This window comes from Actinia tenebrosa, unplaced genomic scaffold (assembly GCF_029948245.1).
Source record: "Actinia tenebrosa isolate PJP-AT-01 unplaced genomic scaffold, QUT_ActTen_1.0 PGA_scaffold4__44_contigs__length_22323623, whole genome shotgun sequence".
Lineage (NCBI taxonomy): Eukaryota > Metazoa > Cnidaria > Anthozoa > Actiniaria > Actiniidae > Actinia > Actinia tenebrosa.
In genome coordinates, this window is record NW_028292581.1 from 19,032,040 (window position 1) to 19,048,045 (window position 16,006).

Genomic DNA, 16,006 nt, shown 5'->3' on the forward strand with positions numbered 1-16,006 from the left:
TCTCTCTTCTTCGTAATAAGTAGAATCTTCTCGAAGAGAAAGAGGGTATCGATCCGTTCTTGTTCCCACGACCCGAAAACTATCCTACAATCACAAAAGGTAAATTTAACAACATAGAACACAGGGGCGGATACAGGATTTTGTTCGGGGGAGGGGGGGGGGGCGTTCTGCGCACATTGTTAACCCAGGGAGGGGTGCACCCCTTAGAATCAAAGGCAAAAAACAAAATTGGTTATCTTCGAAGTAGGAGCACAAAGTGTAACCAGGGAGGGATGCGCATCCTCTGCACATCTCCCCTGGACCCGGCCTGGAACATTTACAGAACAGAAGCAGTTCTCTGAAACAAGCTGTCCGATCATACAAAAGGGCAGACAAGCTTAAAAGCTTTTGAAAATAATCTTTAATCAAATAATTCTAAGTAGCATAGTTATTATTTATTCAGCATAGTAAGTTTATTTAGTAGATTATTAAGAATATAATAGGAATTCTCACCTCCAAGACAAGGTTACCGTAGGTTGTCAGGTCTGGACCCTGAAAATTCATTGAAAAAAGAATTACGTTAAGTAAATGAAGGTGCGTTTACACTTTGGGGTTCTGGTCTCTCCCAGCAGGCGCAAGTTCGGTTTTTTGTTATCTAGCTCGTTGGATTCATGTTGGGAGTTTATTACAATGTAAACTAAGCTAAGCTAAGTTAAATAACCAGGATGACAGTTGTATAGGACTGGTTTTTTCGTGCAGGCAACTCATGGAGATTTGATTGCAACGAAAAAATGTGGGGTCTATTTATGGCGGCCACTTTGCGACACGCGTAGGAATTAATACTCGGTTACTTTACGATAAAGAGGAAAGTCGAAAAATCTAAAAAAATTTTGACAAATATTTGTTTGTCAAAGTTGTTGTGCATTTGCTAAGGGCAAAAAATACGATTCGCTTTGCATTAAAAAGACGAAAACTATTTTGGATCGTAAGTTGAATTATAAATTAAAAATAATTAAATTCTAATAACTTTTATACCTCGAATTCTGATAGCTGACTTTGAATTTCCTGGAAATATAGGTAACAAATATTATTTTCTATGAATGGAATGATTGCAAGTCGAATGAGATTGACATTGCAAATGAGGTGACATTAATAATTAATTCATTATACAAAAATGCTGTGGTGGAAAGTACTGCTTTTTTTCCCATTTGCAAATCATCCTTACTGAAATATATGGCTTTGTACACCTTTTGGGTTATTTTAACTTCAGAACACTTGTAGTAAATTACACTGCAAAATGTAACACATTCTGGAATTTACGTCAACTCATTTGCATTTTGATATTTCAAATGTTTATATCTCTGAAAGAAAAGACCACATAACAAAAGTACTGCAACCAATAAACCGTGGAATCAAGGGAGAGACCTGTCAAATTCTACTCACATGTAATGCCATGTCAAGGAATTGAACCCGAGACCCCAGGAGGTGAGGGACGAGGTCACTACCGCTACGAAACCACCGATGCCCCCCATCCCCCCCCCCCCCCCCTCCAAAACAACAACACAATAATAACCTGCTTGTATTATAAAATACGAAATGCACTATGGGCAGTGTAAGTGCAACCACGGTATAGGATTTTCCTAAACTTTGTCTGCACATTGTTCCAGCATGTTTCCTTAATCTGTGCTGACATTATTTACGTCTGATGCACGAGCGACACATTTTAAGCTTAGTTATGAAACACGCAACAATACCTTTAACAATTTTGAATAGATGTACAAATAACAGTGAAGACTTTCGTTTACCTGAAGGTGAAGCGTAGCTTCGTGTTGTCTCTTCATCTCGTTGATGTGTTTTGCTACACAGGTCATGGCGAACAAAGCATCCTGAAGATAATGAAGAGAATACCGTTAATAAAAAATAAGTACTGAACTATCCCCCTAAAAAGAGGGTTGAAAACTGAAAGACAGCACTTACACGGCACGGTAGGCTCCATCATTTCTATGGGAAGCCACTTAGATGTCATAAGTGAGTACCGTCCTTTTTATCGGATCACTCATAACATAACCCATCTTAATGTTACGGCATATCGTAACTTGTGAGTATTGTAAGTCAGTACCGTATGTTTCACACTCATTAGATAACCATTCTTATGGGACGCCATTTCAATGTATAAGGCATGTCGTACCGTGTACGTTCTGTAAGAGAGTGTTGTACGTTTCATCAATCAACTTCTACACACAAGACACCAGTTACTTACACATATGATTTCGTAGCCTTCAGCATCATTATCTTTATCAAAATGTTTCGTCATTTCCTAAGAAGAAATGGATATTGTTTTTCAGTAATTACTTTAGAGGTCCATAGTGTCTTAAAGTAAGACGAAATAAGCAAGTCAAACATATGGATTTCCTCTGAGCTATCTAGCATAAGGTGTGCTTTAATGCGTACCTGTAACAGTAAATGATATTTCAAGATTCTTTGTACTGGCTTCAACAGATACGAGCCAAGAGGTAGTGAGTGTCCAAGAGCCATTTGTATTTCCTATTAAAAAAACCAACAAAAAAGATCACTTTTCATTTAGGAAATTCCTCGGTCAAGTCAATAAAGATCACTTGCCGGCGGCCATGTCAGAAAAGATGACAGAACAATAGGATCTTTTACTCTCGGAAATTGAACAGGCCGTTGGCATTCATTTTACTACCACTACCAAAATGCTTCGCGAATTTTCTTTTACCTACTCAAATTTGTATTCCCTCATGAGAATAGTAAGACAATTAGTGCTAATTGACTGAACAAATTAAAGAAAATGTGCTATTGAGTCTGGAACTAGTAGTTAATGACGCTTTCATGTAAGTGTCCTATTCCAAGTCTTTCTTATGTTAAACGATTGTATTGTTCCTGTAATCCAACATGGCTGCCGTCACGTGTTTATCATGGCAGTTCCTTAGTTTTGCTTGATCGCATAACAAAAGTAAATATATATAGATATACAAATAAGAGTTGTAAGGAATTACTTTAGCTCTTTTTAATATCAAGGTTTCAAATGGCGTCATTTCCTGTCTCGTGTGGAATGTTCATCAGGAGAGTCGTTTTTACGGAGACTGAGTAAGCACTATCAACGGAATAAATCCTTGCCCAGTGATTAAACTCTATCCAGATGGTGTGATTCGGTTGCACAAAGCGGCTCGAATAGCCGTTATCCACCGGATTTTAAATAATCCTTATATTGATAACTATTCGATGGATAGATTCGGTGAATAACTTATTTATGTTCATACAACTGACTCCAGCTGAATTGCCCTATTTCCCTATGACGTCACTGGTTGTTTATGTGGGGGATAGAATCGCCAAATCTAATAGAAAATTCAACAAAATTTGCTCCTAGCGAAACAGTTTAATCTAAAATGGCCTGGTATACATATAATATGTGTTAATATGTGCTAAAAAATATTCTGAGCGTTTGCTGGCTATTCTACTTCTCTTCGTGGATTGATACGGGTTTTAGAACAATTTTCGGTGAATTTGCGTTGATTTGACCCCCTCCGACGACCATGATCCTTTGCGTTTAAACAAGAGATTGTTTTGATGTGACGTCATAGTGAAATAAGGCAATTGCAAGTTCTAACTGAGTTTTTAATATAATTCTTCAGTTCTGGTTGACAGCACATGGTGGTCAGTGTTGGCCATATCATTGCAGCAGATAATGAGATTAAAAGATTCTCAACATTTGATTGTAAATCCAATGTCTGGTCGTATAGTTGAAAAGGTACCACTCTTCTTACCTGGATAAATGTAGCCGACTCCCTCTGTCTCGTGCATTCTGTAAGAATCTCGACTGATCTAAAAACAACGTAATACGTTCAGTATTTCTTCAGTCTTTTCTTTGGGGGGAAAGGGGGATAATAGATATGTGTGCGATATTTATTCGGCGTTTATTGTTTGTTTTGTTTCGTTTTGTTGTCGTTGTTGTTGTTTGTTTTTTGTTTTGTTGTTGTTGTTGTTGTTGTTTTTTCCTATTCTGGCTTGTGACACTGGGACAAAACAAAAGGCTGTCTTTTCTCACGCAAAAATCATCCATTGTTTTGTCCCCCAGAACAATTTCTATCGGGACTCAGTACAAGGGGTGCATTAAAAAAGAATGGTATCATTTCTGGTTATATTTTCGTCAAACAGCTTTTTCCCTGTGTGAAGGCCATCTTTAAGAACCTTAAAAAGTTGTGATTTTTAATGGGGAAATATAACACAATGAAACGAGCACTGTGGGATGGCGCATTCTCAAATACCAGTCGTGTAACTAACAAGAACAACCGCGTCTCTAAGTAAAGTTACTCATTTCGAATGGACTGCTTTGACGATACGGCGGCCGTCGTGAAATAACAAAACAGAGATGACGGAAATATATATTGATTCTTGTGTCTATCTTTCCTTTATGATTAAAACTGATCGATGTGAGGTCTTTTAACCCGGAGGGGGGGGGGGGGGGGGGTACTACCACCCCAACTTGGGTAGGGGTGTGCCGCCAGGACCTCAAAACCCTGACCCTATCCCAGACCTAAAATTTTGATTTTACATACCCTACCCCAGACTAAAACTAAGAATTATACACCCTATCCCAGACTAAAAGACGGAAAATACGGTTTTACAATCGATTGCAATCAATATTTACTAACGCTTTTATTGTTTTTGGTCGGCAGAAAGCGTAGCCTGTTCGCCAGACAAAAACGACCAAATCGTTAACCCTATCCCAGACTAAAATGATACCCTATCCCAGACCCAAAAGCCGAAAAATCATACCCTATAGGACGGCACATACCCGTATAGCAAATATAGGGGAGTACCCCCCCCCCCCCCCCCCCCCGGGTCTTTTAATCTTTAATTTTCTGTATTCTCTTGTGGTGAGTTGTTAATATCAATCGACGTCTCAACTGTATAAACAAAGATTTGTTTGTCCCCGGGACGCCCCATCATCACTTGCGATCCAAGATGATGGCCGCCGTATCGTTGAAGTAGTCTGTTGGGAATGTTTTCCATTTCAGGCCACATGTCATTCTCTTGAGAATGTGATTTTTTGAATCCATATTCATGTGTCTTCTCATGCACAACCATTAAACAAGAAAGCAATACTTAAGATAATGACACATGATCTGTTATGGTAAAAGCATTACACCCAAGGTAAAGATCGACTGGGTCTACAGTGGTGGATCCAGGGGAGGGGTGCAGGGGATGCGCACCCCTCCCTGGTTCCACTTTGTGCCCCTACTTTGAATATAACCAATGCTGTTTTTTCCCTTTGATTTTAATGGTGCACCCCTCCCTGAACAAAATCCTGGATCCGCCCCTGGTCTATTAATATTAAGAACAAACAAACTACAACCACGTCTAAGAATCGTGACACTTACTTCGGGTAATGAGTACAGTATTCAGTGTAGGTTTGAAAACCTTTTCCTGCAAAGTATAAAAGTATACATCAATTACATTTCCATTAAAATGAAAATAAAACAAAGAGTTCATTACGTTGTCCACAAAACACTTCGCAATCTCCACAGGGTCGTCATCAGCATTCTCCAGCTCTTTCAGAAATTCCCTGAAAAATAGGAAAAATTTATTTAAAAGCCACGACTAAAATTTCTTCAACGTTTTCAGCCATAAAAGAAAACATGGACGATTGGGAATGCACTGGGCATGTAGCTTAGCGAGAATCAAGGATTAAATCAGAAGTGAAATAGAGATAGTGCTTTCTGTTCGCCTCAGTCTCAGGTTCCATTCCTGGACTCGACACCTCATGTAAGAAGAGGTATTTTTGATGGAAATCAAGAGTGTTCTACCCACTAAGGGCATCTCAGGTTTGATTCCTGGACTCGGCACCTCATGTAAGAAGAGATTTTTTTGATGGAAATCAAGAGTGTCTAGCCACTAGTACTCAGGTCTCAGGTGTGATTCCTGGACTCAGCACCTCATGTAAGAAGAGATTTTTTTGATGGAAATCAAGAGTGTCTAGCCACTAGTACTCAGGTCTCAGGTTTGATTCCTAGACTCGGCACCTCATGTAAGAAGAGATTTTTTTAATGGAAATCAAGAGTGTCTAGCCACTAGTACTCAGGTCTCAGGTTTGATTCCTGGAATTGGCACCTCATGTAAGAAGAGATTTTTTTGATGGAAATCAAGAGTGTCTAGCCGATAGTACTCAGGTCTCAGGTTTGATTTCTGGACTCTGCACCTCATGTAAGAAGAGGTATTTTTGATGGAAATCAAGAGCATTCTCATTCCCAGATCCTCCTCGGTTGTCATTCCTCCCCGTCAGTAGGATCTGGGAATGAGAATGAAATCAAGAGTATCTAGCCACTAGTACTCAGGCCTCAGGTTTGATTCCTGGAATCCACATCACACATGAATAGAGTTTTTGGGTCTCTCCCTTCATTGTTTCAAGGGTTTTTTTCCCCCATGGCAAAAATCACCTAAATTCAAATTAGATTTCTGTGGATGAAGAGAAACTGTGTTGATATGCCACTACAATCCCTGACTTATTTATCAAGAGACAAAAATAGAAGGTTTGAAGAAAATGAATAACTCTTCATTACCTATTGAATTCAAAGATCTTTTCAATGTTGATGAATAAGTCCTTGACGTTTCGTTTGGAGATTGGACAGTTTTTCATGTGCATACATTTTAAGTAGCCCTGTAGAAAAATACAATAAAAAAGCATTAGGCACTAAACAGGGGCGGCAGAACCGGGGGAGCCGGGGGGGCATGTGCCCCCCAAGAATTTTTTTGGGGGGGGCCTGGCCCCCCCACAAAATATTGGTTCACATGAAATATAAATGCATAGATTCGATTTTTAATACTGTTATCAAGTTATTGTTGTGATTTTTTCCAGTGACCCCAAAGATTTTTTGCAGTGCCCCCCCCCCCCCCCCCCAAAGATTTTCAGCTTCTGCTGCCCCTGCTTAAGTCGGCCAATGAGAATGAATTAATAAATGGATGAAGGTATGGAAAGAGGGAGGGCGGGAGGGAGGGATAGATGGATGGATGGATGAATAAACAAATGAATAAAAAATATAACAAAAGTTTCTATATTTGAATATAAATCATTTGAATAATAAACTAAAACATGTACCTCAATGATTTCTTGAAGATTTTTCACATATGCCCTTTCAGTTTTTATAGTCTCTTCAACCACCTTGTCTATATGGTTTATCATCGACCCAGTAGATGATCTTACCAAACTTTTATCAGACAAATGTGGTGTGCTAATAAGTGACTCATCCTCCGACAAATATAAAGGAGAATGATATCCTGGGTTTTCATTCTTATTTCCTTTTTTCTCATAGTTCTGAGTTAAATTTGCAACTTTAGAACTATTTAAAGAACTTCTCTCTTTATTTTTAGGGTTGTCATCTTTTCGAGGAATAACTATGACAGGTTGGGGGTTGAAAAAGGATGATGCAGATTTAGAAGAAAGTCTAGTTTGGATATCACTTGGCTTATCCTTCTCGTGATTATTCGGGTTGTCCTGTTTATTTTTTTCTATTGACCATTTTAATTTTTTCTTGGAAGACATACGAGGTGCAAACAGAGAGTGTAGTTTATTATTTGCCGAGTCTCCATTGCAGGGTTTTTTATTTGTTTCTTGTGCTTGGATGGAATCTGATGAAAGCTCTGATGATATTGGTGGCATTTCTGTTGAGTATAAAAACTAATGATAAAAAGGTAAATTTTACGCCGTGAAAAGATGAAAAAACTTACTGACGTTTTGTTGTGATGATATAACTTATATTTTGTCCACAATTCTTTTGCAAAAAAACTACTCTATGAAATACAATAATTTGTTACACAACAGTCTGACAGAAACTATCATTTGTCAGAGCACTTTCTGAATTTCAATTTATTTAACAAATGCATGGTCCTACTAGACATTATTATATTCTCTGTAAATTTCTAACACTTTTAGAGCTTGTAATCCTGAGTTTGTTCAATGACAGATAGTCAAATTTGACAGAAATTTTGATATAAATTAAAATCCTCTCTCTCAAAAACATTTTGTTTTGCTAATTACATTAATACTTAAAAACTGCACTAGTTCCTTGCTCGTTTTTGAAGTGGCCAATAATAAAAAATCTTACTTCTTCTTTCTCCTTGGTTACGAATGCTTACAAGAGCTGACATTGTGTAGCACAACTGAGAACTGAAAAATAAATTGGGGCAAAAGTTAATTAGCTGTTTTAGAGGATGAGGTAGCTACCATCTTGGAAATATGTACCCTCAAACAGCCCCACAATGCACTGAAAAGCCAACTCCACACAGTTTTTTTCTTTAACCTCACAATGGCTAAGTTACATAATTGAACACCAGAAAAATGAGTAAATACAAGTAACTTTTTTTTTGTTTTTTGTTTAATGTGCAAACATGTAGATGATGAGTCAAAAATACTAATTTAAATTTAAAATTTGTTGAATTGAAAAATTAATACTTTATGCTCTATTTATACTTCACTGGATAAAGTACATGAGCAACTTAAAACTAACTTGTTTTCGTAGATTGGAGTGATTTGTTTTATAAATACGAGAATGCTTCCTCAACTTTAAAATTGTTAAATCTTTAAGGACAAGACAACTTATATAAATCTGATAATTGCAACAGGTATTTTGACAGATATTTTTCATTCAAATTCTAAAAAAGCTATCTGATGTAAAAAATCTAATTTTTACATTAAATAAAACTTGGTAAAATTTGTAAACGATTAACGGTCGACATCCTCAAAATAGAAAATCTTCTATTTTTTATAAATATCCCTGCATGTGACATTATCTTCACACAAAAGAAACCAAAATTTGTAAATCCAATTCAAGAAAAACAAGGAAAAAATATAAATAATTGATACAGAAAATTTTTGGGGAAGTTATGACGTTTGAATGGTTGAGGCACAAAAGTTAATTTATTTTGTAAATAATATTAATAAGTGTTTTGAGTCGATTTTATATTGCAAGTGCATAGAAAGCAAAATAAGGGATCACATTTCAAGTCTGTTTTATGGGATTAGCAAGCTTTTACCTAAATGTCATACTGCCATAATGTGATAAGAATTTTTGTTATGAAGACTCCGCTAAATTAAATTTTTTGAGGTATGTTTTCAGAGTGCCAAAATAGATGCTTCGTTTGCTTTCTGTAAGAATACAAGCGAAAATATATATTTGAAGGTCGTCGTGTAAGTTCTTCTAGGTTAAGAAGCCAAGTAAAAAATGCAATCGCTTACTAATATCACGGATAAATTAACATTCTTGCGTGCGGTTGCACTCAACAGGCTTTCCAAAAAAGCCATTCTAATGCTAGCATGCATGACAAAAAAAATATTTTAGAATCTTGTAGAAACAGAAAACAATTTCTCCTAAACAATAATAAACTTGACACTGCTCCTATTTGCTTTTAAAACTCAGCGAGATTAGACAATAACAGAATTAGTTCTGCATCAATGAAGACGGTCTTTTCGATTTCTTTCCTTAAACTTGGAAATTTCTTGTCAAAATTAACCCCTTTGAAAATAATTATTTTAAATTGAGTAAAATAGTATCGAATTATTTAGCTAAAGGGAAATTAAATATGTTCAAAGTGTCAAAAAGCTACATTTTTAATATATTTTGTGTACAATTTTCTAGTCTAAAAGTCACGTCACACAGAAATAATTGGGATTTGCAGTGAGTGTGAGATTTGTACCTTCAGTAATTTACCAAGCTATCGACATTGAATTTTTCGATAATTAAACGAGAATCAAAAAGATTATTATACGTGATCGAAGAGATGACAGCGACGGAAAACGGAAACAAGTGGTTTATGACGATTTCGGGATATTTCCTGTAATAACAAAAGAGTTGTCCTGATCAGTGCCTTAGAGCTATAGATGATTAAAAACTCGACTATCATAATCTCAAATCTATTCTGATGGCATTAGAACGATTTCTCGACTGAAGAATGTCGTATCTTTTAGCAATAAAGCAACAGGTCTGGCCTGGGCGAAGGATTGTCAAACACTACAAGCAGATTACTTAGATCTTTGTAAATATTAACATATTTTTTTGAAAGCAGGAAAATTCTGTTCTCTGATATTGGCTTTTGGTAATACACAATGACATTTTCTATTCCAATTTAAGTACTAACTCTAAACATAAAATAACACATCGAATCCACAATACAGATAAATTATTATTTGCAAAGCAAGGTTCGGCCGGATAGTTTCGAGTTAATTTGCTGAAAATCTTAACACATTTATTAGGATACGAGGTATAAATTATTCACTTCTCTGATGTTATTTGCTTAGTTTTAATTCCTAAGTTTCTAACAAAGCGCAGTGACAAGTTCGATGCTCCAGAGTTCATAATACGCACTCCTTTTGGATAAAGAGCTTTAGGCATTATTTACTTAACTTAGAAAATATACTGCGTGGTATAAAGTATGGAAAGATAAAACGAAAAATCTGTACATGAAACCTATTTCGTCCACCACGAAACCAGAACATCTGAAAATTTCAACACGCTAGTCAAATAAACGAATATAAAGAAAATGAAATTCGTTCAAATTCACCTTTAAAATCGAGGATACTCATCATAAACGTCCTCTTGTCCCTGCCATTAGAGGTTTTGAAGTCGACAGTCCTTGGTAATAATTCTCTAGAGGTGCATATATTAAACACTCTAGACTCGGAATGGTTAAAACTTTGTTTATCAGTTGGACAGGACTCGCATGGTATAGGGGACCGTAGACAGTCTCTGTTCACATATCGTATACACTCTAGTGGACTAGAATTGATCTAAACTCATATACACATTCATAAAACCCTTTTAAATGAAATTCAAGGCCTCGATAATTTCCTTTCACGTCGTTTAATTCACCGAAGCCCTTCCGAACAGCCACTTGGGAACCCTGCCCTGAAGGCACTTTGGGTAATGTCGCGAGATATCGCGTTTTCGTGACGAAAAAGCGTCACGCTCGAACATGCATCACTATAAATTGAAATAACAAGCTTAAACAAATTCACAATAAAAACAATTTTATATTTTCTTAAGATTTGGACCATTAACACCAGATATGATTTAAAAGTTCTCATGTCAAACCAGCACTTCCTTTCCCAGTAATAAACAAAATGAATAAGGTTTAGATAAGTTTGGACCGGAAGACCTCCATGTCTTGTGGTTGTCTCGAATGACACACCGACAATACACTAGCATATTGCGAATGCTTCCTCTCTATCTGTTAAAACTGTGGTCAGATAGCTTATATTTTAAGAGGCATTCTGGTGACTCAAGATTATTCGTGGACTAGGTAATAATAATCAAAATATTTCGTAAACAAATTATTATGGCATGAGTTTGTTATGTCGCAAAGGTTTTCAGAGTTATGCAAACTTTAGTTAGATTTCAATTTTCTTAATTTTCTTTCTCTTTAAACCATAAAGAGAGTTTACTTTCACATTTTAGTCATAAGACAAGCTAGTGGCTTACTTGTTTTTTGGAATCAGTTCTTTCGAAACTTGTCTTTTCGTTACGCACCAGTTCAGAATGACTTCGCAGTCAGTTGCAAATATTGTTATTCCTCATTGTGAACAGGTGGTAAGACAACTCTATCTAGAAACACTCTTTGGTCGACAGAGACACCTTATTAAATGTGAATAAAATATTCATATTTGAATTTTAGGTAAGTCAATCCATTGCCAAGCAACAATGTGTTAAATAGATTTAATTTACTAGTTAAATTTCGTGATACGTCAGAGATTCTAAAATTGGCATATGTTTTGCACCAGAGAAACTTGAAGCCGAAACTTTCAACAAATTTCAATGTGTACATCCAGCGACAGTTGGGAAACAATTTATCCTAATAGCTTTATCGTGTAATATGCGCTTACTGGCCTTTTGAACTTTTGGTGAGAAAATTTCTCCAAAAAACTTGATTAACGCCTACTAGTTTACAAGCACCTAATCTTTAAGGATTTCACTTATGTCACTATACTGAAGAATTTAACGAAGAAAAAGAAAGGTTAAAACTGAGCAACAAACAGTAGAATGACAACAAGTTCATTATTCAGTACAATTGATAATATCATAAAACAATAAATAGTCCATCATCTTAGCATCCTTTTACGAGAAATGATAATCCGGCTATACACTCAGCTAGAGAGGAATAGGTACGTCGTCATGAAAAGACATTAGAGAGTTTTAGATTTACGTTCACGGCAAACGTGAAACGTCAGTTGATCAGTAAAAACTTTCTTTTAAATTACTGAAAAAGAATCGCAAAAAAGTCCAAGTAGTAGAAAAACAAAAGAGTATTTGCGCTTGTTGAGAAGGTTTGTAAAAGGTAAAGTAAAATACAGGAAAACTATGAAAACGTGGTCACGTTTGCCGTTTGCTATTAACTATGTTTGCGGGGAGAAAAAAAAGTCAATCTAAAACTCTCTATTATTCATATTTTTTTCAACGCCTTCAGCCGATCAAAACCGTCCAACGCTTACATCAGTCTAGTTCTCAGGGACAGACAATTGTATATATATATTTTATGTTGATTATACTCGATTGCAGACACGTTGCGGTATACATTTATACATATATCTAATTTATTCAGTATATTTAATGATATGCAGAACCGAAAAATCGCTTTTGTTATTGTTTGTTTCATTCAATGACCGTCAAAATATTTTTTCTTGTCTATTAGATCGTACACATTATAAATCAGTTGGTTGTAAGCGTTGAAAATGGTTATTTTGCATTATGCATCTCATTAGATATTTGTATAAATGTGTAAATGTGTAAATGTATACTACAACGTTTCTGCTCGAGTGTAACTTGACGGTTTGGTTACACAGAGCCGGTCCGAGAACAAATGGCACGAAAAGAATTTGGCTAAAAAAATGGTTGAAATAATGCCTTGATATTTTGATTTACGGACTTTCAGAAATATTTTTAGACATGTTTTTTTTTAGCAAAGCTAACGTTGAAAATATGAATTTTGCGAATCTTTATAACGTAGTGTAAATTATGGAACGACGAATGAGCTTCAAGAAATTTTTGAGCAGTCGAAGTAAACTCATTGTCTACAAGTACAATAAGTATCGGGTAATCTCAGACTGACAAGAAAAACCACGAAGCTAAGTAGAACAACCGCGCTAATCTAGTAGAACAAAGATCAAAGCAATAAATAGATCATATTATTTCCGTTTTTACAAGAAAACTTCGATTCACATCATTGTAATTTGTACGTCTAGCTTGTGAAAATCTTGTTTTTATATACGTGGTTACCGGGGTGTGGTTGGGACGGATAAGGGATTTACATGCATACGTACAATGGCTTGATTAATATACGAATTTAATAAAAAATTTGGAGCTGACGAAAGATCTTTAATAAAGTTCTTTTGTGGGCTTTTAGGAAAGCATACTACTACTGTTAAATGGTTTTCACTTTTAATCAATCAAAAACAGAATAGAATCACCCATCCAATCATATCGCTCTTAAAATATGTAAGCCATTTCAATATCACGACGATAATCTACTTTTGGATGGAAATAAAGTCTAATGCATTGTAAAAAGAGCAATGCATTGTCCGTGACTGCAGGAAAATTTACCTCTAATCTCGTATAACGAGTCGATATCTTTTTAAAGAGGGTAGGTTAAGGTCATCGGTTCTAATGGTCATTTGCCTAGCTGATCTATAAATCTACTGATAACCTCTATTACTGTATGACACGACGCGGTAGTGTGGGCCGACATGTCATATTACAGCGGCTTCAGTAAAGTCAATGAGCTTTTACCCGGCGGCTAAGTATATTCAATACTTTACATTCGATTCTTGCCTTGTAAAATCGTTCTAACGAAGAAATAGAAAACGCGCGCGCGAAGTGCTTCTCGACACTTCTCGAGTTTTCTGCCACTCCCCAAGTGCTTTATAACTGTCTGCAGCACAGCAAGCATTTTTTTTTTTTTTCTTTTAGAAAATTTAAATTACAATAAATGTATTTCAGATAGGAATGAAGCAACTAAAAGTGCTCGCGCGTGCTGTGTGCGCGCTCTCATAAAGCACGCGCTCCTAACCAATCAGAACGCGAGATTCATAATAATTATCTTATAAAGCGTCTTTATGCGAGGCAGTGACTTTCATTCAGTTTGTCAGCTGCCGCGCGAGCGAGTGCTATTTTTAAAATGTGTACATGGACAAAATCATTCAATAAAACTTTACCATGTGACCGGGCACTATCAGGCCAAAGAGCCATGTCACTGTTACTGTCAACGTACGCACGAATCTGGCATTTCGTCGAGCATGCGCAATAAGAATGACAAGTCTCTGTGGGTCGGGAGTGGTACGTGCTGGTTAGAGGATACTAACATGCAATAGACGGGTCAAATAGATGTGACTGAAGCCGATAAAACTATTATATTTGCGGAGATACTCATTGTTTTCTCTCTCTCTTTTTTTTTTTTTTTTTTTTTTTTTTTTTTTTCACCACCGAGATTTCAAAAATGTGCATCTTTTATCTGCAGTTTTTCTGCCGACCTTTTGTCTTTTCCAGAGCGAAGCGGATTGACATCTATTTAACATGGTATTTTTGGCGTAGGTATATGGAAATTTTTATGCGATCGATCAGTAAGGTATCCGTAGTGCTACTATTATCCTTGGAGATACGAAATTTATCTTCGAGTGTTTAAAAGACTCTCACGACGAGTTCGCTGCGCTCACTCGTTCGTGAGAGATTTTCAACACGAGAAGATAAATTTCGTATCTCCAAGCGCCCAAGTAATATTCTGTTTATTATATAATTATCCATGAATCAATCAACTTAACAAGCTTTTAATTTATTATTGTAAAAAAAATTTTTTATAAACTAATAGCTTAAATACACATGGTAACGATATTTTCACATGTGAATATATCAATTTTTTTGAAAAGGAGAAATATAGGTATTTTATGGATAATTTTAAAAACAATGTCTTGAGGGAGATTTTGACTTCAACGATAATTACTTAGTTTTTTCTTTTCTTTTTCTTTTTCCTTTCTTTTTTTTTTTTTTTTTTTTTTCTTTTTTTTTCTTTACCTCAATCTAATACTATCAAGAAATGAAATCAAAACTACTTTTCGAAAATACCTTACAGAAAGATTTAATTATTTTTAATTTTGGCGAAAAGAATTCCAAAGAATGTTTTGACGTCATTTGGGATTGACGTCAGTGACATTTACGAAGGTCTGACGAATGCTATCTCTGACTGAACTAAAACAAAATCTTATTTTATAAAAAATATTAAAAGTTTGATACCTTAGCTAATTACTTTGGATGAAAAGGATAGGAAAGTATTAGAGTCGCTGATAAGGAAGTTGCCTTGCATTTGAAGATATCGGCTTTTTGTCGACCCTTGATAATAGTTGGAAGCTACTCAATGGGGTGTTGATGCTTTATTTAGCGAATTCTTTTCTCGAGATTGTACCACGAAAACCCCGACTCGCCACTGACTTACCATTAAAGATACTCTTCCCGTTTCATAAAATAAAATCATAACACAATTTACACAATTAATGACACTATTAATAAATGAACATAAATAGGTGCTGAAGTTATCTAACAGTTATCGACATACCTTCATTTTGAAAATCTTACCGAGTCCAATGCTCAAGGCAAGTCAGTTAACACGTACTTCGGAGTACGCTAGATCATTAAATTCTTGACGAAAATCCTCGAAAGAGTGACAACGAACTATCGAAACGATAAGAACGAAAAATGTAATACAGATAAATTAAGTATGGATTCTCTATTAACTCTTCGTCGTCTTTCAAGTCACAAAGCGATTTCTCTACTCGGAACACGAGATAAAGTCACTCAGGCGATATCGTGTATATATAGACGCCTCCCACGCCTAAACGGAAGTTGAAGATTATCGACGATAATATAATATATACATGTGCGTTTGGAAATATCTGGAATAAATAAAACGTCAAAAAGGAAAATATATCGGCTTTTGGTAATGCTTTTTTTAATATATTTAATTATTTAACGTA

General features: G+C 35.8%; 1 protein-coding gene across 1 annotated transcript; it reads right to left on the reverse strand.

The window, feature by feature from the left end:
• Nucleotides 1-232: 232 nt before the first annotated feature.
• Nucleotides 233-15,823, reverse strand: LOC148907422 (pleckstrin homology domain-containing family G member 1-like). The gene is made up of 12 exons (XM_089036866.1): nt 15,589-15,823; nt 8,103-8,164; nt 7,097-7,659; nt 6,561-6,658; nt 5,382-5,566; nt 3,765-3,817; nt 2,431-2,523; nt 2,240-2,296; nt 1,785-1,865; nt 1,015-1,044; nt 493-531; nt 233-307 (listed from the first exon to the last, which is right to left on the reverse strand). The coding sequence occupies exons 2-12, from the start codon at nt 8,143-8,145 to the stop codon at nt 233-235; spliced, it is 1,317 nt and encodes a 438-aa protein (XP_088892992.1). The 5' UTR covers nt 8,146-8,164; nt 15,589-15,823.
• Between the last annotated feature and the right edge of the window lie 183 nt (nt 15,824-16,006).

Coding starts and splice junctions, on each gene's coding strand:
- LOC148907422 (XM_089036866.1), bottom strand. CDS start 8,145: ATGTCAGCTCTTGTAAGCATTCGTAACCAAGGAGAAAGAAGAA. Junction 5,567..6,560: donor AAGATCTTTGAATTCAATAG/GTAATGAAGAGT, acceptor CCTATTTTTCAG/GGAATTTCTGAAAGAGCTGG. Junction 1,045..1,784: donor AAGCTACGCTTCACCTTCAG/GTAAACGAAAGT, acceptor CTATATTTCCAG/GAAATTCAAAGTCAGCTATC.